Source organism: Tauraco erythrolophus, chromosome 1, assembly GCF_009769465.1.
Source record: "Tauraco erythrolophus isolate bTauEry1 chromosome 1, bTauEry1.pri, whole genome shotgun sequence".
Classification (NCBI taxonomy): Eukaryota; Metazoa; Chordata; class Aves; order Musophagiformes; family Musophagidae; genus Tauraco; species Tauraco erythrolophus.
Genome location: NC_141465.1, coordinates 8782860 through 8809197, shown reverse-complemented (window position 1 = coordinate 8809197; position 26338 = coordinate 8782860). Strand labels below are relative to the sequence as shown.

The 26338-nt window shown below is 39.8% G+C and overlaps 1 protein-coding gene across 1 annotated transcript in view; it reads right to left on the bottom strand.

Moving 5' to 3' along the window:
- DCBLD2 (discoidin, CUB and LCCL domain containing 2) overlaps positions 1-25633 on the bottom strand; it is a 48274-nt gene extending 22641 nt beyond the window's left edge. The window contains exons 1-5 of the mRNA XM_086623456.1: positions 25519-25633; positions 7409-7636; positions 3040-3177; positions 1780-1831; positions 334-406 (exon numbers count right to left, since the gene is read on the bottom strand). Of these exons, the coding sequence (XP_086479582.1) occupies positions 334-406; positions 1780-1831; positions 3040-3177; positions 7409-7636; positions 25519-25630 (603 nt within the window). The 5' untranslated portion in view covers positions 25631-25633. The remainder of the gene's footprint in view (positions 1-333; positions 407-1779; positions 1832-3039; positions 3178-7408; positions 7637-25518) is intronic.
- Between the last annotated feature and the right edge of the window lie 705 nt (positions 25634-26338).

The window sequence follows — 26338 nt, the reverse complement described above, 5'->3', positions numbered from 1 at the left end:
GATTTTTCCCCAAGTCGAGTCTGTTTTGCCCATGACCATAACTGGTCCTTGTCTTGACCCTTGAGCCTTTTATTGTATTTTTTCCTCCCCATCTCACCAGGGTGGGAGGAGTGAGCAAGCGGCTGTGTGATGCTTAGTTGCTGCCTGGGCTAAACCACGACAACCAGCCATTTAGCAGCTATGCAAAAAAATGAGTACCATGCTATTCATTTTAGGAGGCACAAGTTCTAGAACCCAGGCAGCAGAACTACTGTGAACAACTATAGTTATAGACTTTTAATTATACAGTGAGCATGTTACCAAAATTCACAAGCCCACTGTATTTTTACTTACATCTCTGTATCCATGGGGAATAGTGCCTGAAATATCAGCAAAAGGAATCACACATCCAGCTGGACAATACTTACTAGAAGAGAACAAAATAACAAGTCAAGATATGCATGTAACTACAACTCTTACAATGTTATAAAATAGTCACTTTTTATTTATTTATAATACACTGTTATCACTCATATATCACTATTAAGGATATATCCTAATTGCAGACACATCAAATCCAACAAAAAAATACTCAGGAAGAAAAGAACACTACAGGAGAAAAGACATTTGAAAAAGTTTTTTAAAAAAAGTCTTACCTGAAACTACAGTTCCAGTCTGAATACAATAAATTAATAAAGCCAACATTTTACAATGTAAATACTACTTGGCTTCTGTAATTGAAAGTCATCTACGAATCAATATTAATGAATTTTATTTATAAACTAGAGACCTGCATATCTATTTGTTTTGCATCTTTAAATAATACACCTGAAAAGTAATACTATTTTATAATAGTTCCTGGCAATGCTTTGATCATAAAAACCTGGCCAAATTCAGTTAATACCACTAGCTCATGAAAAGCAAAAGGCAAGACATCTGTACCTCTGACACAAGCCTTTGTTCATGTTCTAGTGCCATTTCATACTGCACACACAAAAACTATTCAATCTTTAAGATTTAACAGTGAACTGGAGTAAACTATTAAGATTTTCACTGTAGTTCACAACAGCTGAAGTAACTTTGCAGGTACCATGAAAATAGTGGGGTTCAGAGACTTCAGCACGTGTTGAGTAAGTCCAGAACCTGCAAATAGAGCCCTATTATGGAACCCAGGAAAATTAAAGAGAAACACAAAGGCTGCACTTGGAAATATTTCATGATGCTAGGGCTGAAGTTCTCCAAAAAAGTAAGATTATGTACTTCACAACAGTCTGCAGCTTTAAACATTGTCCTTGCTTTGGATGGAAAGAGAGAAGGAGAAAACAGAAAGTACATGTTTCCTCCATCAGAAGGTACAGCATTTTATGTCTCCACAGAACCTCATTAATTCACACCAAACTATGAAATGCGTTTGTAATTTTTAACACATTTCATAGTGTAGTGCTTCTTAGATAACTGTAATATGAATTTCAGTATTTAAGGTGTATACCTGCTGTAATACATGTTTATAAAAGCAATATTTTTCTATGGGAATGAGATATTATCTCCTATATGTTAGTGCAAATTAACGAGGTTCTACTGTATACTGCATATAAGTAACAAAAATATAGGGGGGAGAGAGAGAGGAAAGAGGAGTGTAAATGTCAAAATTATTCAGCTCTCATCCTAACTAGTTTGATTCTTAAGTTCTCTAGACAGCCAGTTTTCAAGCTGCATCAAGTGTAAGTAACAGAGTGAAATAGAAATACTAAAATGACTTCATTAAAGAGACTGGGGGGAAACAGGCAAAATCAGTCTTACTTGAATTCTGGTTCGGAAAAGTGACTTGCATTGTCTAAACAGGTAATTAGGTCTGGAAAGAAAAAATGTTAGGTCAAGAGGATGATAAAAGATAACAAGTTCAAGTATGCTTTTCAAAGTGCACAAAACCACACATTTGAGCCTCTGTGGCTTAACCAGAAGTCTCAGAATGAAAAAAACATGTTCCTACTAAATTTTCTTGCAACAGATTTTGTATTACAGTAGAACCTTGATAATTTGTGTAACTGGGAAATCCACTGAGAATATGACATAGACAAGAAGAGAAACACTACAAACGTTCATTTTTTGTGCAGCTTAATTTTCATTTATAGCTATACTTCAGAGAACCTGACATAACGCAGAGACACAAACATATGTTCTTTTTACAAAATTAAATTAACAAGCTAGCTAAACAGGCTTGTGTTTTCAGCATCTAACAGTCCTACAGTACTGAAATCAGGCAGCACAGGGAACAAAAATTAGAGTTCCATGTTAGTGGCATCCATGACTGAGATCTCAAATTTTACATTCAGTCTGCTGTGTATCAGCACATACAGTCCAAAACAGAGAGAGAAAAGTATCAGAAAACTCACAAAAGAAAACTCTTTATCTGCTGTTTTTAGAATCACTTCTAGAAAGGGTCTTCTCAAGCCTTTTGCCTTGTGAAGTAGTTGCTGGCAATCCTTCATTCCCTTGTGGACAATGTATGTCACTGCTACAAAGAGTAGAAGGATATGCAAAACAAATACAGCAGCCTCTTTTAGAGGCTAGAATAACCAAAAACATGGAAAAAGGAAGAAATGGAAAAAAACCTAAGAAGCAGTCAGCAGATTATATAATTAAAGAGTTGAGGGAGGATAGGAAACTGTTACTGAAATAAAAATTTCCATAAGGTTGGTCTGTATAAAATATACAGTTCAGCAAGAAAATTTTTATCTGCCACCTTGATTATTACCTGAATAAACACATTCCATCCTTTACCTGAAGCAGCTCTGTCCTTCGTAAGAGGTAACTGTGATTCTTGACTTGCTACCCAGGATAAGGTTTGATACCAGTTCTTTAACACTACAGTATAACTTAAATGGTAACTGAACAATCCAATTTCCCACGCAGAAGTATCAGGAAGACTGTATTAAAATTTAGTCTTCATTTTCAGAAGTTAATTTGTGATAATGCAAGAATAAACAAATCAGTTGTGCGTTTTTACTAGACAGCTCCAATTTCACCAGCACAGATAAATTACCAAATAATCATAAATACCTGATTTGTCAGTAGTTGAATAAGCTGCAAGAAATCCACGTCCAGAAATGTGTGTTCCACTCATGAACTGTACTGTTACTTCATTACTTTTTGAAATAATTAAACCATCCATTTGAAAGTCAAACCCACAGTATTTTCCTATGGAGAGATGGGGGAGAAAAGACATGTACCAAAACCAACATATGCAATAAGGATCTTTTTTCATTTGCGGCGTGAGCTCACACTACTTCTGGCGTATACTCAAACCCAAATACATGTGCATGACACTGAATAACATAGTCAGTCTTCATTTAAGGCACATGGCAGAGTATGGATATCACATTTATTTTGCCACCATCAACAGGTGAGAGTCTCTCATACCCTTAACACTTGCAAATAAACATGACCTTATGCAATTCACCTCTCGCCATGCAGAACCCTCCCAGTCAGTTCTTCCAAGACCATGAGAAATCTGTCAAGGAAAATGACTGAGTTAGGGCAAGAAGAATCATCCACAGAAGCAAATGAGGAAAAAGCCCTTCTCTTCCCTCAGCTGTTGGGGCACTTCTTCCTTGTCAGTTATTTCATGGTTTCTGTCAACTACTTTTCTTAATTTTGGACAACAGCAGGCCTGATTCACTGCGCTTCAGCATTAAGATACAAGCATATGCAAGTACCATTAATATAAACTGCCAGTTGGTTCACGTCCTGTTTCACTGCACCTACAAAACCTAACAGAAGTTCTGTATCTGGATACTTCTCTTGCCATCCAAAATGATCAAAAATTTTTTACGTTTTAAACTGAGATGCTGGAGTCTGCAGATATTGACAATATTTGCCCCATCAAGCCCTAGAATTACTACCAAATGACATTACTTGGATGAATGGTTGTTAAACAGACTCAAGTCAACATGGAATTCTCCAGTCCTACAGTTTCTAGTTAGTAATAAAATACTGATCAGTTTATTAACCTATTAAGAAGAAGAAGAAAAAAATCTTATGTTCTATAGGCTCCCTCAATCATTCAATGTCGTAAACCACCTATAACCCTATTTAAGATTCTGCAGTGGATAATCAAACTGGATATTCACCAGCAGCAAATGACACTGCATATGTGTCTGTTTATCATTAATTTATTTGCTTTCTTGATAATAAGTATGTTATCATATCATAAGATAGTAAAAAAAAAAGCCGCTGGACTCCCTTCTCAGCTAAAGGCAAGTTACAACCCTAACACAGAGGGAGTGGAATAACACTGCCCTGCAAATACAAATATAACACAAACAAATATAATGTGTATGTCAAATTCCTTTAAAAAATTAACTGCTCTCTCAAATACTAATAAATTTTTTAAAATTAGAAATACAAATTTTCTAATGAAAAAACAGAAACTAGATTTTACACTACTTTAATGAAATGTATAATATTATACAAATATAACCTTGCCTCAATTCGCTACTTAAACTGGTTATTAGCAAGAGTTACAAAGAAGTAAGTTCCCTTTTGCCAAGGCTCCACACTGACCCTATGTTTTGCTCTAAGTCACGTTTCAATGATTAATTGCATTCATTATGATGAAATGCATCGTTTTTCCAACTACCACTTTTCTTATCTTTTTTTTTTTTAAGTTTTGTTTTCAACCACTGGATCTTATTACACGATTACATGTTACAGCATGAGACTCTTCTCAGAGTAGGTCAGACTGTCCTCAAGACACCATTTATCCTCTTCTTTGGACAACAGACAGGGCAAGACATTTAAATGTAGCTTGGATAAACTATCCAGTACTGCTTGCACCACGGAGATACAGCCTTTGACAAACTGTATGCTGATGCACCTTATGATTTATGGCAAGACATACTTTTGAGATTACAAATCATTTTTTCTAAGTTTTCCCTGGCCTATTGCCAAACTTTTAGTAATCTTTTTGAAAAGCAGGCACTAGAAACGGACAAAACATGACTGCCGTGATGCCTCTGTCAATGATATGTGCAGAAGACGTAGTATTACTGTTTTGTCTGTACTTGGGCATTGATGGACCCCAAGTGCTTTTGTACAGCATTACAACAGGAGAGGGAATTCCCACGGTCGCTCACCTTCTCTGCTCCAACAGGTCTGGGCTTACATTAGATGTGATAAGTAAGTATATACTGTACATACACAGTGATCGGACTGTGATGAAATCTCATACAGAACATCTCTAGATGTTACTTAAACTAGAGACAAACTTAACACCAAGGATTTAAACCTTCTTTTGACTTACTGGTAAATATCCAAAAGGCTTGGAATGAGAACTAGCCCTTAAAAGCTCCATTAGAAACCTTCTCTGTTTACCAATGAACTAACCCACTAACAATTCATTTTTTAATCTGATCAGTCAATTTTTAAGTCATTTTGGGTTAAAGTAGGTGTTACTGAATCTCAGATTTTATGTAATACAAGTATTTTAATGTTAGACCATGTCAGTAGTATTGTATGGAAAAACTTTGGATAAACCCAGATTTCTTCCAAACAAATTCAGGTCACTGTTTAATCTCTCCAGTGTTTGTTGCTTCAAACATGAACATTCAAGAATCTCCATCATCTGTAACTGCCACTGTTAATATCACTGTTCTGTGATTTAATTTATTAAGAGCAGAACAACATACATGTTTGCTCAACATACTGTGCTACTACTCCAGCTGGGAATAGCTGAAAGTCAAGAGAAATAAATGAAGTAGAAAATTTACTCGAACCCATTAAGTCACTTGTAAAAGTGAATAATAGACTTATCAGAACTGGACATTCCTTGCCATTTAAGGACTTCAGCATTTCCTATTTTAGACCAAGTTTGGCTCAACAGCTCCAAGCACATACTTATTTTCACACACACTTGCCTAGGTAACAGTTGGAAAAGAGGGTTAACAAAGCTAACGTTCCATTAGCCTCTTTATAAAAAGACTCGATTTAGTGGGATCAGCATTTGAATTCACAAAAACAATGCTGGTGAAGTAAATCTCTCTCCCCCACACCCCTCCCCACCCCGGATTAAAGCTTTAGTAAAGAAAATAAAATTCATCTGCACAATAAAAACTAATTTTAGTGAAGAATGACAATTTATTTTGATTTTTATGCAAAGTAACCACAAGGGTCTAAAAAACCCTACATATACCTTGACATAGATGATGTCACATTTGAAAAACACCCTGCCTTATAGTCCTGAAATTCAATTATCCTTGTAAAGAGGACAAAAATTAAACTATGGACATAACCAGAAAAGAGGGAATATTTGAACTATACAACTATTGAAGCCTGGCATCCTTTAATACTACTAAGATGAACAGCTCAAATTAGACCTATTCCATATAAAAAGAAAGGCATTTCAGGAAAGATATATATACACCTCTTCTTTTTTTTTCTTTCTTTTTTTTTTAAATGAAAATCCTCAGAGCTTTGCAATTCCCTCTCCACTGCTGATAAGAACTTTGCTAGCTACTGGGAAACGTCTGAGGAAAAAAAAAAGCATCGCAGTGGAGTTTCCTTTGAGAATCTGGAGAATCAAACATTCTTATAGGATCTGTGTTGCATTTCGCATCTAATTGTTGCCTGCACAAACAAAATGTAGGATGTTGTATTATCATTATTATCCATTTTTTTCAGCACATTTTTAGGATATACTAATTGCGTCAAGACAGACATTTACATACACTTTAATAACAGTAAACAAAATGCAATTACTTAACATTAAGAATACTCTGGCATTCTGAACAGAGAGCTCATCTGCTGAGCATTTAAACGAGCACGTCACCAGAGAAAGGGACAATCAGTCTACTATTTTCTTTACCACTTTTATTTTTATGTAGTTACAGTTGCACCTACACTCCATCCTTGTACTGAAAGACTTGTACAGCATGCAGGAGAATCCTTCCTTAGCTGTGCTTTCCAGCAGTACTATCAGTAGTAAATTTACTGAAACTGGTCCCTGATGGCTGTTTTTCTACTGTGGAGAGGTATACACAGCACTCCCCAAAGTTTTGCAGGGTCTACTTGATATGAAGCTTAGGAAAAAACACAACTCTGATTACAAAACTACTAAAATTCCGTTCTTTAACTTATTTGAGATTCCTGTAAACAATAAACACTTCCTTCTTTTCATCACTTCTCATAAGACTCAAAATCCACACTGTACAAAGGAGAGTTCGATGTACTCAGGCAAGGTCTTACCCTGCCCAATATTTGCCTGAATTATATCAGTTTTCTAGGGCTATAAAAAAAGAACTTAACTAATACCATACACTCTCTGCTCAGAGAAGGTAAACAACGAGAAATTTCAGTAACAAAAGCACCTACAGTATCTTCCAAGTTCTATATAAGACAATAGCTTTCAAATAGCAATAATAAAAGTTCTCACCAATCTCTGTCCTGGTGGGGCCAATCCCATTGTGAACTCTTAAATAACTGGAATGACAGGAATCTGAGTCATCAATATCAATATCACCGAATTTGAGCTGAACTCGCTGCCCAGGCTTTACACGAATTTCCCATTCACAGACTGTGCTATTGGGAGAGGTCTGTGGGTAGTTTATCGAAGCAAGAGTTCCACTTTCAGGGCCCAGAACTGTGTATCCACATCCATCACCTACAAAAGAACAAAAAACACATCAGATATGCACATTCATCTTCAAAACTTCATTGATGTTCTAGTCACCCTGAGTTTCAGCAGTGGTATGAGTTCTGTTGGGTTTTTAAACATATTAACCATTAAATGGTTTTTGCAAAAAAACCCAAGAAAATTCCAAGGCAAGTTGCATGCAGGTAAAACAGCAAGTGTGAGAAAATACCACTGAACTAATGTTGCCTAATGTTTAACTTCTCATCACAGGTGACCAGAGAGCTGCTGCAACTTCCTCAACAACATAAAAATTCATCCATAATGACTTAAAAAATTGTACAAACAGTACAGAAAGTGTCCCTGCTATTTCCTGTTCCCTCAACACCTATATACAGAAGAAAACAGTTCTGAAAACGAAGGAGAAACCTGCCAATAAAACAAGAGCATGGCAGTTTTACTATTATTACTGTATTCACAACACTATGAGAAAGAATAGAAGTGGAAGACAACGGACAGTAAATACTCTACTGAAAAGAACTGTCAGGTCTGACCATCGTCAAGCTGCTAGTGCATTGTTTTCTCCTCTATAACAATTTTAATGCTGTAATTAATTCTTCCAGCTCTTTAGAGAACATGCTCAATTTTTCTGTATTTCTACAAATGAAATTATAACTCCAACCTGGGGCCCTCTACCTAACATTCGAGCATTAATTTTAAACACTAATAACAATACTAAAGAAGACTTGCAAGCAAGTGGTAAAAATGACACAAGTTGTGCATTCTCAAAATCAAATTATAAAGAGCAAACTGAAAAATCGATTACTCAACAGCTAGACATGAATCTCCCCCAGTACATAGTACAAGAAGTGTCAGAATTTCTGTGTTGTTTTGGAAGTAAGAATGTTCTTTAAGTAACATCCACCATCACTGACTCTTCATATATTGCTGTATCAACGTGAAACAAAATATTCCTGAGCACAAGGACACTTCCAGCAAAATTGACACCTGCAATAACATAAGGTCCACTAAATCAGCCTCATAACATCTCTGATTTATTTTTGTTAGCACTGAAGGCTAAAAAGCCTATGTATTACATTTAGCCCCATGAAAGGAGTAGGTCAGGAACAGCATTATCATTTTCAGGATCTGACACTAGAAGGTCCAGAGATCTTCTGAAAGAGATCTGTACACGTTATTCTAAAAGCAATCAGGACCTTTCAGGATCTTGAACATAAGCAATGTAAGCAAAAATAGCAACGACAAAAATCAGACCAGATATGCTACTAAAAAATGTCTCGGACGCCACTCCAAACACATTTATTATCCACAGGTCCATCTTACCCTTCCAAATTCATGCCTGTGTGTACAGTTCCTACCAAGTGATTACGACAGATTTAACATGGTGTCAAGATTTCACACTCTAGAAATTCACAACGATCCACATCATCTGAATTGACAGATGTTTGTTTTGAAAGCTAAAAGTGATGGTCTGAAAGTGTTTCATATTACACACCAACATCTGTAGTTCCTCTACTAAACATGAAAAGGTAAGCTAAGCTTTAGGGACAAAAATTGTACACATAATTTAAGAATTTTAACTAAATTTCAAAATTCCTAAGTGTTTTTCATGCAAGACTGAATGGAAAAGTAAGCCCAAAGCACTGAAGTGACATGGGAAAAATAAACTGTGGTACTTAACTAGGTCTGATTAATCTGTTTGCAAAAGCACCTGATTTCTAGTAACGAAACCTATTCTCTTGATAATCTGAGCACACTGAAACACAGCTGCATGCTCTAAAAGCTAAAGCGCCAGTGCTGTATACAGAATTGCAAACATGCAAACTGCAGCTTTTTTCTTGCTAACAGTCTTTTATGAAAATGATTCACCTTCTTTTGAAAAGGTTAACTGGAATATCTACTTTAGTAAAATCAAAAGCTCTCTTTGTAAAGCTGTTGTTTTTGCAATTTGCTTTAAAGCATTTTGTTCCATCCCATGACAAATATTATTTCCATTTGGGTGACAGCTGATAAATTACTTTCCTAAATTACTGTTGTTCTAATCCATGAGACATAATTGTCCAATGTTAAAAAGAGGTAACTTAAAATTTAAATGTTTTTTGTATCATTTTAATCCTGGTCGCTTTCCAAAGGCATGTTATAAACCTAAGAGCAAGTGAAAGATTTATCGTTCAAACCCTGTATAGCCTTGGTTCATTAGTTAGTAAACAATTAAATGTCAGGTCCTTATTAGACACAATATGCTCTATAGTCAAGAAAAATACCAATTCCTTTGCTAATAAACTGGCTTTTTGCAAGCAAGTACTAACATACACTACAAAATACATGCAACTTATTATATTAACAACAAGAAAAACAACAAACATATACTAGGTCTTTATTCATGGTGATATTTGTAGCTAGTATTTCAAAACCTGCAGACATATAAAATTAATCTTCAGCATAAATAGCAGTAAGTTTTAGGTTGTTTCCTAAACAAAAGTAATGAGTCCATTAACCAGTTCTGTGCTTTTCCTATCCTGTAACAGAGGTGAGCAACTATTTACTCATTTACAGATTGAAAATACTACGCAGATACACTAATACAGTGGCCTTTCGAACATGAAATCATAGCAGATTTCACCTATGTGGGCAGGTACATTGTTCTGGGTGCATTTTAAAGAAAATAAAAATGCTTGCACGATGTAGAATACTTGGTAGCTAATTATTTCTCATTTCGATGGGCCTGTTACTGCAACGCAGTAACCACACAAATGCTATTTCTTACATCGAGGAATACCAATAATGCACAACTACGTATCTTTGATTCCTCCCCACCCTTTTGCACCTTAAGCCTATGCTGCTGGAAGTCAAAGACAAAGGAGCAAATGGACAAACTGTACTTGAACTGTAAATTTCTCCAGTTAAAAGTAGAAAAGATCACGCCTAACTCATTTAAACCATCCTCTTCACTAGTTTTCTGTTCAGTTGCCTCAAGCATGAAACAATACTGGCACTGCGTTTGTTCGATCAACAGGGCACACCCTTCTGATGAGAAAAGCAAAAGGACTCCAAACACATTCTTACACATTTAGGTGATAAAATGCAAATTAAATACTGTAAGTTTTAAAAAGACATTGAGACTTTTCTTGTGACAACACATCACTGAGAAATGTCAAGTTTCCCCTTGTAGCTTGGAACAATCAGTCTTGTTTCCAGAGGCTAGACAGACAAACTTTCTAATCTGTCTCCCTCTACTCTGCTCTCATGAGACCTCACCTGGAATACTGCATTCAGCTCTGGAGTTCCCAACACAAGAAGGACATAGAACTGCTGGAGTGGGTCCAGAGGAGGGCCACGAAGATGATCAGTGGGCTGGAACACATCTGCTATGAAGACAGGCTGAAAGAGTTGGGGCTGTTCAGCCTGGAGAAGAGAAGGCTCCGGGGTGATCTTATAGCAGCCTTCCAGTACCTAAAGGGGGCCTCCAAGAAAGCTGGAGAGGGACTTTTTACAAGGGCGTGTAGTGATAGGACAAGGGGCAGTGGATTCAAACTGAAAGAGGGGAGATTTAGATTAGATATAAGGAAGAAATTTTTCACTCAGAGGGTGGTGAGACACTGGAACAGGTTGCCCAGAGAAGTTGTAGATGCCCCATCCCTGGAAATGTTCAAGGCCAGGTTGGATGAGGCTTTGGGCAACCTGGTGTAGTGGAGGATTTCCCTGCCCATTGCAGGGGGGTTGGAATTAGATGATCTTTGAGATCCCTTCCAACTCTAACCATTCTATGATTCTATAATTTAATGGAAATGCAAATCGCAAATCTCCCTTTTGTTGTAGGCTTGCTTGAAAACACGTGAGCAAAAATACTCCTCTCATCTATCCACACTAAAGTAGCTGCTGTCAAATCATACTAGAAAGGAATGGAAAAGAAAAAAATTGCATCGAACTGCATCTACAGCATGATCTTACTATGAAGCTAGTTTTTAAAAGTAGCTCACTCTGACTGGACATGTTAGATCTCATTTTTTTGCGTGTTTCACTAAGGTTAGTGATAGCAGAAGTGCCAGACACTTCATGCCTGAATAATTTAAAGATTACCTTTGCATGTCCGGCATGTAACATACAGTCTGCCAAGGGCTGCATCATCATTCAGTAACTGTTTGGAAATTTCTAAAAATCACAATTCCAGTGAAACTTGCAGAACAAAGAAATTTCATTTTATTTTACTGGTACTATAAAAGGGTAGTTCTTGAGCCTCTCTATGTAAGTGCTGCTTCATCATTTCTGCCAAAGTTATATGAAGATCACCCATCAACCCCAGAGGCACATATATACATCCTGTATCAGAGGAGCAATCTGCAACACTCAGCAATTTCTCCAAGAAAAAGAGAAAGCACAATTCTCTGCACTACAGCCACATATGTAAGAGCATCAGCTACTTCATTCATTTGGGAGTCATTAAGTGCTACAGAATCTTCTTCTGTTAATCTGTGACGCATGAGAGTGGAATATCTGAGAACACATACAAGAGACAGACGACAATTCCTACATCAATTATTCTTGAATGAGCTGACAACTTCTGTTGTCAGCACACAGCTGAACGGGTCTCCTGCTTTCTTTCAGCCCTCTCCATCACACAACAGACTTGCTGCACTTGCAGAATAGATTAAGCTCTTCACAGAAGCACCAGATCACTTGCACATACGCATTACACCTGACATTTGCTGGAAGGTCTGCAGATGCGCGTTCAATTTCATGTGTCCTGAGGACCATGTCCACAGCAAACGTGAATAAACTTGGCTCTTCACCAAAAGATGTGTTAGAAACAGGCACCTCTAAAGCAGCCAGTAGAGGAAAGCAGACTGCTGTCATCAGGAGAATCATTCATCTCTTCCGCAGGCGCCTTCGAATGCAGTCTGGATGAATTATCTTGACAGATTACATGTGACCCCCCCGGCTACGGTACGTTGATGTCTGATGCAACCATGCAGATGATTTAGAACGATTTCTCATACCCATGTTCTTTACATCAACAAAACACAGAACCAACACAACCATACCAAAATGCATTGAATAAGAAGAAAATGTGAAATTTAATAAAATGAGAGGATACTGCACGTGCAGGAGTGAGTGTTAAGTACTCTATTAATAACCACAAAAAGATTAATTATACTTTATAGTTATTGAAGTCAGTTAATCAGAACTTTTTCCCCCTGAGATTGGCTGCTGTTAGTGACTGCTAATCTTGTTCTCGCTAACAAAACATGTTAAAAATTAATCTTTAAAGCTAGAGAATGCTTCCTCATTTCTTACTTGGGAGAGGAGAACAATAAAGACATCAGACAGTTTAAGATTGCAGTCTATGAGGCATAACTGATGCATATTAAAACACTGATGTCAATTTTAGCACGTGGCACTGCCTTTTGAACAGACTCGATTTAACCTGTGGGTTTCCTGAGAAGATTTTACATATATAAGCTATGATTTTCTGTAAGCTTGTAACTGCATACAGGATGTAATTAAATCTTTCTTAACTACGCAAAGGTAGAACCAAATATATTAGAGTCATGCAAGCAAAAAGATATTTTAAAGCATTCATTTTAACTCCAAACACACAACTCTTTCTGATTCAATGCACTACTATAATTTCTCCTCTTCTGTTTAGCTCCTGTGCTCTGCATTTCCCTGCTCTTTATCAGTGTCCCACTGAAAGACACTGCATCTACTTATTGCTTTTCTCAGTGTGGGCAAGAAAGTTTACACAACCAACAAAACACTTCCACAAATAAGAAACACTGAGGAATTAAGACCACAGAGACATCAAATTCTCAATAGATTTTTCAGGTATTTTCAAATCTCCTTATTTGTGCCCTCCAAACTCACTGCTGTTTCCACCACAATCCACAAATCTATGTTCTTCAGGAAGGAATCTGCTCCTCTGTCAGAATTAATTTTCTCAACAAGTCAACAAGCACACAGTCCACATTCATCTTCATGCCATTTATGTGGCTCAGTAACGCACTGGTTTGAGCATTTCATCCCATTACAGATGTTCCAGAACATAAAATACCCCACACTTCCACAAGCGAGGCCACAGCTCAATAAACACTTGAAGGCACTACAAACTCCCGAGACAAAAGCAAGCCTTGTCTGCCTCTCCCTTTTGGCCACTTGTTCTTACATCCTTTCCTGGTACTGGAGGTAAACACTTCTGCAGCCATATGGTAAACCAGACCAGGGACTTGAGATAAAAATAGCTGTTAGTTTTAACTTAGAGCAATCCTCTCATTTATTTTTGTGTGCACGTGCAGCAGTGCCTTCCCTGACAGAGGGATGGGACAGGGAGAGGGTGGGCAAACACCAGCAACCGCTGCTTTCTCCAGCACTGCCAGCCTGTGTTTGCATTTTAAACCACCCTGAACCCCAACCAGGAATGTAGAAATCGTCCCTCCCCTGGGAAGACCAATCACACAAGAGTGGTGCACTGGCTCCAGTGCCCTTACCCGTTCCCCCAGCACAGCACTGGATCTCAGGCAGCTCCTGGTGCAGCTGCCAGTGGCAGGGCAAGGCAAGGAGGGCAGCGGGGATTACGGCTGTCTCAGCTTGGATTGATTCGTGTGCTGCGGGGGCATCCTTAGAAGGGTCATGAAATTACAGGTTGAGGCTTAACAGAGATAGGAACAGGACAAAAGGTAAAGCACAATAAGCATTCTGCCTTTCAAAATGTTGGCAGCTTGGGGGGATGGAGACAGAGGCTGATTCTTGTTCTTACAACAAAAGTACAAAATTTAAGATGCCGTTACAACAAAATTTTACTGTTTTCACTTACCATGCTAGCTACATGCTATGTTTTCATCCGTAAACATAGCTTTTCAACCACCACCTCTGGAAAGGCAGTCTTAGCTTTCAGCCACTGAATTTTACACAAAAGAATAACACTATAAACTATCTGTGAACTTTAAACTTGCCCATTAGCTTTGCTGTAACTTCTTCACAGCAAGAATGATGCCTTGTGTTATAGAATGGAGACCTTGAAAACAGCTCTTTAAAAATGAAGAGATAAAGTAATGAAAACGCTTCATTTAATGTTTTCAAATATACTTGAGAAAAAATAAACCTGATCACCACTGGACTTCACATGCAAGTGTTCAAAAGCATTAAATTTAATGTAGCTCTCTTTCCACCCTGTGATAATGAGACATATTTTGACACCTGTATACAACAGCATAGAATCATAAAATGGTTTGGGTTGGAAGGGACCTCAAAGATCATTTAGTTCCAACCCCCCTGCCATGGGCAGGGACACCCTCCACTAGATCAGGTTGCTCAAAGCCTCATCCATCCTGGCCTCGAACACTTCCAGGGATGGGGCAGCCACAACTTCTCTGGGCAACCTGTTCCAGTGTTTCACCACCCTCATTATAAAAAATGTCTTCCTTATATCCAATCTAAATCTGCCCTCTTTCAGTTTAAATCCATTGCCCCTTGTCCTGTCACTACATGCCCTTGTAAAAAAAGTCCTCTCCTCTATAAAAATAGACATGAACAGACAATGCAGTTCAGGACCTCCTGGTTTCACAAAACTCATGTATCTGTAAAAGAAAAATTAAGCACCAGCAGCTTCTGGACAAGGCAAGATGTTTTTCCCCACATCTTAACCATTCTGGAGCGAAGTTAAAATGACCAGATACGGATTTAACTGACTACAGTCCCGCTAAAGATGCAACAGTTGCCAACTAGGAAAACTTTTGCGGACTTCCTGGCAAACATACATGCACAACATACTTCACATACACGCTAGATCACTGCAGTAAACTATCCTTTCAGAGTCAAAATTGCCTAACTCTGAGAAGTAACCAAGCAAAATTGCACCACTGTAATTCACCTTCTGTTTCCACTGCTCTCCTAATTCATCTTTCTACTCAAGATATTGAGGATCTTTCACCTGCTTCGTTCCTGTAGGGCTTCTCTACACAAAAAACATTTACATCCAAGCAGCTATACAAGTTGCTTGTCTTGCCAAGTCTAATTAATATGCCACTTTAGTTTTGCCTCAATACAAAACTAAAACCGCAAAAATAGGATGTATAAAGAGAACTGTGACAAAACTGCTAAACCAGTTCAGTGTTTCTATCCCCCTCCCTCAGTATCTGAAGCTGCAACTGGGCCCTGAAACAACTACTACTTCTACTCCAAGAAAGAGCAAATAAGAGACCTGAAAAGCTTTCCACTTCACAGTTAAGCAACATTTGAGGTCTTAGGATTGTTCAATCTAAGTCTAGGAAAACCACAAATGGATCACTGAATATGAGGAGAAAATGGCATGTAGGGATGAAAAATAATTAAGCTTTTGCAAATCTCGAATAATTTTACAAAATACTTATTTACAAGCTTTGTTTAAATGCCAGACCAAGATCCACAGCGTTAGTGTAATATGACTGACTGACAGCATCACTCTGGGAAGCTTTTACACCATCATCTTTTTTGAAACTAGACAAAACCACTACCGTTTACAGAAGCATACCAAGCTTTTCAAGTTCCCTTTTCCACCACTAATTATATTAGTCAAGGATGTATTAAATGGTTATCTCCCACAGCACTTCAAGTAAAGAACCAAGAAAATCAGCATAATGTTTCAAGAAATGGTTCTATCAGAACAAACGCTGTGGAGGAGAAAAGTTAAAAAAGAGAATCCATGTCAATTCACGCACATACATTGATTTTCAGCAAGACTGATGATCTAAAGATCAGTAGCTGGCAGGATTATCGTTCTGATGGATACTACTCCAACCCTGGATGACAAAATGTCTTCCTTGAACTGAAAGTCAATTTGGAAAGAACTTAAAAAAATCTGGGAGGAAGGTTTAGAGCAGGGTTAACAAGGGCTGTTATAAAGTGGGGAGAGGGGTGCTTAATAAAGCATAGAGATGATCTGACTGTTGATTTCATCTTCATTTTTCAGTATGCAAATGAAGCATAATCTCTAGAATATAGTTAATAAGGCAGTGTCCTTTAATTTTGCTGGAGCTGAACTGAGTTTTCACATCATAAAGAATAAAGGAATGTTAAAATGTAGGGTTTTTTTAAACTTTTACTGAACAATGAAAAATATTAACAGCTATCCACACAGAATAGAAAAAAAATCTGAAACTATGATTATTATTTTTTAGTACTACAATTAACAAAACTGATGTAATAGTTTTGCCAATGAAAGACAAACTTTGATGTAAAGAAAGAACTGCAGAAATGTTTCTTTAAAAAAAGCCAACAGAACATGCACACACACAAACAAGCAATCAAACAAAAACACCTCCAGACTTCACATCTCAAAAAGAAAAAAGTTTCAAGTTTGAACCTCTCTGATCCTAATTTATAGGTCATTTTACAGAAAGATGGATTCACAGTATTGAAGACCAGAAGGGCCCTTTTAAGTATGATTTCTTGTATACCACAACTACTTAGATTTGGCTTTCTAACCAGAGGAAATTTAGGATGTTGAATTAAATTAAACTTTCCAGAGAGTTTTCAGACTTTACTTAAACGTATCTTCAGAGAGAGAATTTTTAACTATTTCTAAAGCTAGCATGCTTTAAATATTTGCAGAGGAAAACAAACAAACAAACAACCCCCTGTTTTTAAAATACTCTTAAAAAATACACCTACTTTATTTATGGCATATGGCTGAATTCCTTATTATTCAATACTACTATTGCCAAGAATGACACAACTAACTTCATAAACTTTACTCAGCTTACACAAAAACATTTACTAAGGCAACAGCTATGTATACTATCGTAACAATGGTGCTGAACTGGAACTTTCCTAATTGTGTTACCCTTCAAAAACAAGATGCACAGAATTTCTGTTAATAGGACAGAAGTTCATTCAGTCAAAAACTTGAAACTTAGCATTTTCAGTAAGATACTAAGAACAGAAATTCTTAAGATCAGCAGTCAAATAATAAAGAAAATAATGACTACCTGAGCCAAAATAGAGAACATCTATTGTACACAGAGAGCAGTGATGAGGCCAAAACATCCTCTTCATGTTAGTAAAAATTAAAAGCAAGCACATCTGACAGGTACATATTCACCCCCCATTTACAAATATTCTGACTCCAGGAAACCTTTTTCTTCAAAAGGATTTACCTTATTAAAACAATTGCCAATAGCTACTAAGAATACTTGTAATGGTTCATGCCCTTGGTATTATATTTTACGTTGTTACTATAAACATATTTCAATTGTTTTACAGCTAGGGAGGTCAACTCAAATCGCAGTCTCACTGCAAACTCAAAATAAAATATTTAGAAGTATGAGTTGTCAAAGATAAACACTAATGGGCTTGATTTTCAGAGTGCAACTCATCTCATGAACGTCAAAGGGATAACTAATCACTGAGCTTCAGTAGTCATCAGCTGTTTGCTGGTCTAAGCGTTACAGACTGCTAACTCATGGTAAATTATTTTTATTCCAGTATTTGCAGAGAAAAAAGAATCTAACTAAAACAGAACTGACACCTGTAAACACAGAGATTTTGTAAGAAATGCCAACAGGAAGCATCCAAATGCCATAAGCAGTATCAAGTGCCCGTGTATCAATTCCAAGATTCAATTGATTGAAATAACTGAGATACCAGTAGCTAAACAGGTATGAACTATCTGCCTTAAATCCATTTTTGAAGAGTTCAGCAACCATAAAAAAACGCTATCCTTTTACAGCTCTTCACCAAGGGAAACTAAGTGTTCATGCATGGAAACAGCAGAAATTATATGCCCAAAAATATTAAATGTTTCTTACTTATCCAAGGGTCGGGGTTTGTTTTCTTTTTCAAACACTGCACAAAGAATTCTTCAAACAAAAGTCATTTTCAAAAATCAATGTCATTCTGTGGTCCAAATATCAAATCACTATCGCATTTTCAAGTATAATTTTTAATTAAAATTACATAAAAAGCGTTCAAATATAAAGCAACAAGCTCAAGTAGAATATGAGTAACAGCTCAAAACATGAATAGCACAGCTCTAAATATGAATAGCTCAAGCTAATTGCCTCAAATAATGGAAGGCAAAGCTTGAAGCCTAACAAAATCTGGTATTTCAGAGTCTTACCCACATTAATGAACAGGCTTCACAGACAATAACCCACCATTCTGTATAAAAAACAGCACTGAAAAATTTATAGATCCTATTTTAATGCGAGTTGCTACAGGGCCTTTTACATCTTAACATTACTACTGCTCCTGCTCCCCCTTTCCACCCCCCCAACCTCAGTTTAGTAACAAATCCACAGACTGTGCCTGGACAGTGGTTTCAACTATGCCACTGTTTTTGAAAAAAAAAAAAAAAAAAAAAGGACCACAGATGTTCCATAATATTTGATTACACAAATTAATCTAAAAGTAACCCTTAATCAAAAAATGCAGGAGGAGAGGGAAATCCTTTGACTACAAAACAAATTCCAGGTAATCCTAACTGCTTCCCCAAAGCACAGGGTGCAGCTTCAAAAGTGGGGGTGACACACAATAGCTTATTTAAAAACCTTTCAAAATATGGATAAAATAACCAATATAGAAACATCTGCCAATACGCTGAGCAGCAATTCCAACAAGGATTGCATTTGTACTGATGATTATCTGAGCTACTAACGCTGATGCATTCAAGGCAAGCACTTAACTAGCCGATGACTGAAGCGATACAGAACAGCAGGGACCACATTAAAAACCTAATGCATCACCTCCCAGAGTATAAAGCAGGTGGCAGAATTGCAGAGAAGGAGATGGATTATTTCTCTCTTATGTGAATAACATAAGATATTCCTCTGAGTCTTGAAAGCTGAACATCTCCGTTCAGTAGCAGGAAAATAATTTTCCTATAGACTGCACTAATATGCTAGAAGGTCACTGGCTGGAGATGCACACGGTAATAGCATACATGCTTCTGAAAGAACATCTACTTTATCATTTTAACATTAGCTCAGATGCTTGATTTTTACAGCCATATACACACACACATAAATATATATATATATATATGTATAAAAAAAAGAAAAAACGTGCATTGTACTGCTTAAATCCAAAGCAAAATGCAATACAGTCTGGGATCAAGTAAGAGAACTCTAAGAGTGTCGACACAAAATGGTGCCACCTGCTTTCTTTAAAGGAGTGGACTAGGTTGACGAAGATGAGCTGGCCTTAACACAATCAATACTGCAAGGCAACCTCCCTGAAAGGACAGCTCTGCAGAACACGTCTATGTGCCTTCTGCCCACCGGGCCCACTTAACCTGCTCAAATAAGGCTCAATAACTGGAGGAGGAAAAATAATTTTGTGGAGATTCTTTTTTCAAAAGCAAAGAATTTTCACCATGTTTAGGTCTGTACTTCCATCACCGGCTCACTTTCTCCCAGGAACAGCATTCCTCTGCATAATTCTCTAGAGTACTGCTCCTCCTCCTCCTCACTATATCTATCTTCAAGGCGCAACGCTGGGAAGTGAAAAAGAGCATCAGAAAACCTGAATCAGCAGACACATCAGCTAAGCCTGGCAGAACTTTGAGCCCCAGTCTTGAAAAATTCTTCCATGCTCAGCGCAAGGATGAAGGGGATTTGCCTCGCACTCCTTCCTACATGGTACCAATCCCTGAATCCTCAAGAGTCTGTATTCTGCACAACTGCATAGAATCATAGAATCACAGAATGGTTAGGGTTGGAAGAGACCTCAAAGATCATCTAGTTCCAACCCCCCTGCCATGGGCAGGGAAATCCTCCACTACACCCGGTTGCCCAAAGCCTCATCCAGCCTGGCCTTGAACACATCCAGGGATGAGGCATCCACAACTTCTCTGGGCAACCTGTTCCAATGCGTCACCACCCTCAATGTAAAGAATTTCTTTCTTATATCTAATCTAAATCTGCCCTCTTTCAGTTTAAATCCATTGCCTCTTGTCCTATCACTACACACCCTTGAAAAAAGTCCCTCTCCAGCTTTCCTGTAGGCCCCCTTTAGGTACTGGAAAGCTGCTATAAGATCACCCTGGAGCCTTCTGCATCTTCCAAACACTCTGCATTCTGAAGTAAAACTGTCCTATTAGCAAAACCAAATAGCTCAATAGAGCACTGCCCTCTCCATCATAAAAGACTTATTCTAATGTTAATTTGAGAGATAATAAATCTCTCATCCAAAGAGCTGGGGTTTTTTTTAATAAAAATAATTCCTTATGGGTTTGGCTGTGACTCTCTTCCTTCCAGATGAGCCCAGCCAAACACAATGGATAAAAAACGCAACGAGACACCACCCAGTCTAACTTAGCAAGAGTAGAAAATGGCAGTCGTATGCAGGGCAACACATGACAATTGCTCATATAGAGATGGTTTTGTGGTAGAGCTTTATATTCACATCCTAGGAGCATTCTGCAGGAGGAAAAAGACGCCTGCAATAGGCTACCACGGTGCTGGAAGCCTTGTCAGTCCCCTGTTCCAGAAGGAAATTATCTCTTCCTGGACATATAGGGAGAAGCTACAGCCTGTCTCCCTCTATCTCCCTCGTGCCTAGGTGATGGCTATGTAGCTAGAGCAACCCTCTCTTTGTCTGCTTCCTTCTTCCCAAATCAAGCTACTTCTCTTCTAAACCTACAGCTGGAGGACACTGTTAGATCCTTTCAGGCTTGAATTTCACAAATGGAAGGTTATCTTAGCGAACAAAAGGGACAGGCAGTTATTTCTAAGTCTGAAACCAAGTTTAAGGAATCAAAGTTCACAAAGCCACACAGCTAGATCTAACCTTCCCACCTGTCTCAGGAACTCGTTAACCGCAAGCCAAATGCAGTACTTCAGTGACAAAGGCACCGAGACACTCCTGTACAGTAAGTGGACAGGAAGTCACAACAGTTGATACAGTTAGTTGTTCCAGCCACCACCATTTGAATGACCAGAAGCTATTTCAGGTCTTACAGAAAGGCAGAGGCCAAGATGACGGATCAGCATGAGCTGGGTCAGCATGAGCCCAATTCTGAACTGGACACAGTCAAAGTCACAATTGTGCACTGCCTTGCCAGATGGACAAGTAGAGGTGAGACCAGGAGCGCTGTGGAGAGAAGGGGAGGGCACACAGAGGAACTGAAGAGGAAAAGGGAAGGCACAATGGGATCCAGGAGTAGTGCAGTACCATCACAAAACACACCATTTCATCAGCTTCCACGTACACAAAGCCGTTAGTTCTTTCACTTAGCTTGTCGGATCATGTTAACTCAGCACCATACGTTCAAAAATTATTTTTCTCTGCTACACTGAAGCAAACATTTTTAAGCTACAGTGATGAATCACTTTCTTGTACTTTCTTCAATGAGCTTTTGAGTATATTACAATATCCTTATGGGCTGGACTTTGTTTAGAACAAAATGTGGGACTCACATTCAAAAACAAGCATCCCGAGTTAATTTTTTTAAAGAAAAGGTTGCAAACAAATCTGCTTCAAATCACTTGGGTATCAACTTCAGAATCTAAAGTTTATTTTTAACTTAGGGCTTTATTCCAGTTTTACATGTAAACCAGCATCCACTAGGAATCCCAACAGATGGTTACCGAACTACAAGTGTGATAACAAAGTTCTTGCTCCACAGACCCTACATACAATCTTCATACCTTCAGAATAACTGAGACATTATTCAACTTCTACTTTGATGAACACTATGCAACCATTTGTCTCTTAGAGCTATGTTTTACTAAATCCAAAAAAAGGTTAAACGTAACTAACGAATGGGCCATCCCAAATTTATGTCAATAGTTGAACATCTGTTAAGAGCACTGTTTCTCAAAATGCAATCTACAAAGAGCAGGAAGCTTACATGGTGCTGGCTTGCTTTCATTCACACCTGCTTAATTACATGAAAAACAAATAAAACACTAAGTATTTTTCAAAAATCAATTTCCTTGCAACCAGAAGCTAGAGTTGTTACAGAATTGTTTCAAAATCACAAGAGCTGATTTGCACCGCCATCGGCTGGACAGGCCCCGATGCATGAGACTGCATGAAACAAAGCACGGGGTACTGTTCTGTTGAGTCTTTTTCAGTGTTTCTGAAGCTGTTCGACATCATACAAAATGCTCGTATTTTCAAAGACAGTGAGACGCTCAAGTTCAAGACCTTGACCAAAGAATGTTTAATTACATACACTGAACGATTTTCAAGATGATAGACTGAAAAACATCCCACTCGAATCCTATGAGATGATACAGTGGGCTACTGAGTGAAAAGCATGTTCGCCACAGCAGTACCAGCACTTTTTCATTCCTCAGTTTGCAGACATCTGGAAGGAGAGGAGGAGGAGGAGAACATTTGACCCAATATTCAAAACAAGTTTCACATTGACCAAAACAATATTTTTATTTTCAAACTAGTTCATACTAGGGAGGTACTCTACAGAAAAGCATGTGAGAAATGAAAACATTCTATCTTCAGAACAAGATTTAAATACCATGTAGTACGTGAGGCTTAGAGCTGCTGAACAGTGGGAAAGAAAATGAATAGTTGCTTATTATCAGAGGATCAGCCTCCCTAACGTAACGAATGAGGCTAGGTTCTTACATTGTACCACTTACTGTATTTTTATAAAAGAGTTTAAAAGCAGCTTTAACTGTGGAATTTCCTAAGACTTGGGTACTTTAATTGGCAATCAACATAGTCTCTTAGAAAACTTGTGCATATATTTAATACACTAATTTAGTAACAGCTTTGTGCAGACCCTTCATGAACAAGACAGCAGTTTCATTTCTGTATGGGACTCCCTACCCAAACAAGAACTATGCCAGCATTTAAAGATACAGGATATGGACTCCTCAACATTCTCTGGAATAAGATAAATGAAAACATTTTGGCAAGGAAACAGTCTCTCACAAGTAGAACTTTTCTTAGAAGCTCCAACAGTTTCTCATACTGAAGAGCATTGTACTCAACAACATCAGAGACTCTAACCTTAAAACAAGCTCTGTTTTTTGTTATCAAATAAAATGAAGCTTGTCAATAAAGAGGTTCTTCTCCCACTCAAAAGCGAGACTTCTGTGCAAACTTTAAGCATTAACTAGAGGGACACAGTAAACTGAAATTCTGGGTAGAAGCTCTTCAGCAGTTTCTCAGAGTACAGAAAGACAAAGTGAACAGCATACCCAAAAGCCTGCTGTCCATCAGTCCTACTTCTTGCTGCATGGTCTCACCCCCTCTAGCACACCTACTCACCGAGCCAATTTGACTCAATAATCTGGAGGAAAATTGTAACTCTCCTCCCATCCTGTTATTTCAGTTTTCTCCTAGGATAACAAACTCGGTTTCCTCACCAAAAGGTCAGACAAGTGTCAGGTCAGCACAAGTATTTGGAGTTTGACCCTCCTACAGCATGAACTAACACCTTGTTGCTGCCTGACTCACCCAGCAGCAGCCTTCGAAAGACTAAATGTTAAAATTGCCCAATTTCCTCTCAAAAGCAAATTAAGTCTTCTCCTCCTCCGTTAAAAACTAAAAACATAAAATAAAATAAAATAAAATAATAAAATAAAATAAAATAATAAAATAAAATAAAATAATAAAATAAAATAAAATAATAAAATAAAATAAAATAATAAAATAAAATAAAATAATAAAATAAAATAAAATAATAAAATAAAATAAGGTACGCCAAACGCTTTTTAGCATTAGTTTCGGATGTGTATAGGAAAACACTCAAAAAAAAAAATTAAATGCAATTAGCTAGCAATCAGACGAAAAGGTAAGTCAACGTGACTAGTTCGCTCTACAGACATCTCTCTGACCTTTTTCCATTCAAAAAATTAATTAAAATGTATGCTTGACAGCACAGTGCATATATTTCCAGTTCCCTTTCTGCATTTAAATACAGCATTTGTGACATTCAAATATATTTCCACTTCTTTGAGATGTACAGAAAGCTACGTGAAAACAGAACTGAGTTTCTGAAACCAAGCAAGACCAGTGCAAGAGGCAAGTGAAATTGAAAACCATAAAAACTTTTCTCCTCTACCCTCATATTCACAGAAGTGACAGTTTCAAGACACTGTCAAAACATTCGCTCCCACAACTTTCTCCCACGCATATGATCAAAGTGACAGTTACTGTGGCATCCTCTGATCTCCTGCCATGAAATGACCAACTTTTGCCTCGCGATTTAAAAAGTGCTAAAGCCTAACCAGTAATTCCACCCAAGGAGGAGAAATCTTGCCGACTCCTATAAACAAAACAAAACTCCAAACACATCCAGCCTCTCGCCCCATATACGCTTCCACCGACTCTGGAGCACGCACAAGTTTATTCTCAGAGCAGAATCGCCCCTCACCCGCCTCCTGGCTCGCACCCCTCCGCGCAGCGCCCGCGGAGGAGAACCCCGGGGTCCCCCGCGGCTCGGGCGGCCTCCCCCGAAACGGGACGCGGCTCACGACGACGACCCCCACACACACCCTGTGCCCCCGAGCCACCTCCGCGGTCCCGCGTCCCCTGCCCTGCCCCCTCGGTCGCGCCCCGCCCGGGTACAGCCCTCCGGCCGTCGGCTCCCGCTGGGGCCGGCGCTGGGGGGCGGCCCGGGCCCGGCAAACCTCCCGCACTCGGGGGGCGTGCGGCCCCCCGCGCTCCCCGACGGGGCGGGCACCCCGTAACGGCGGACCGGGGAGGAAGAACAGCGGGTTTCCAAGGACGGGGCTCTTCCCTCGCCCTTTGTTGGCCAGGGAGCAGGCGGGCTCGGCTCGTGGGGCCGCACGCCGAGGAGCGGACCAGCGGTGCGGGCTCGCTCTCACCGCAGCAGAGCTCCCCGGGGCTGGCCTCCCGAGCCCGTCCGCCCGCTTCCCCTCTCCCCAGCCGCCGGGCACGGCAGCCCGCCCGCCGCCGCCCTGCCCGCCCGCTCTCGCACCCACCTTTCTGCGCCCCGGTGCTCCGCGGCAGCAGCAGCAGCAGGAGGAGGCTGAGGCGGAGCAGCGAGCCCGCCTGCCGGGTCCCCGCGGGGAGCGGCCGCGCCGGGCTCACCATGCCCCGCGGCGTGACCGGCGCGGCCGGCAGTCCGTGGGCATCGCGGGCTGCGGGGCGGCCGGGCCGGCCCGGGCCGCGTCTCCGCCCTGCGCGCCGCCGCCGCCGCCCGCGGGACGCGCCTGCGAGCCCGCCAGCCAGCGCGCGCCGCCGGCCGCCCCCTGCCACCGGCCCAACCGCTTCCGGGTGCGCGGCGCGGCCCCCGGCGGCGGCGGCGGCGGCGGCGGGGCGGCCCCGCTTCCTGCCGCCCCCCCCTCGCCGCCTCTTGCGGGGTCCCGGCGCGGTGCGGCGCGGGGGAAGCCCCCGGCTCCGGTGGCGGCCCCGGCCCCGCAGAGCGCGGCGCCCCCTCCCCGTCCCTGACCGCGCCGCGGGGGTGCGCTGGGAGGGCGGCGGCGCCGCCGGGGCGGCCTGCTCGGGGTTAACGGCCCCGAGAGGAGAGCCTGCGGCAGTCAGCCCTTAAAGCTGCTCTTTAGTCCGCCTCCGTCCTCCTTCACGAGTTGGCTAAGAATATTTCACTTTTTTTTTTCTTTTTTTTCCCAAAGTAGAGATTAAGCGAGGCAAAATTGCCTGGAAAAACAAAACTCCTTGGAAACACGAGTGTTGCTGTTGTTAATAGAAGAGGATAAACTGGCGTCATAGGCCTCCACACGCAAATGCGGATTCAGCTCTAGGAAAGCAAGGGATTGGCTACGGACATCCCGAGCCATTGCA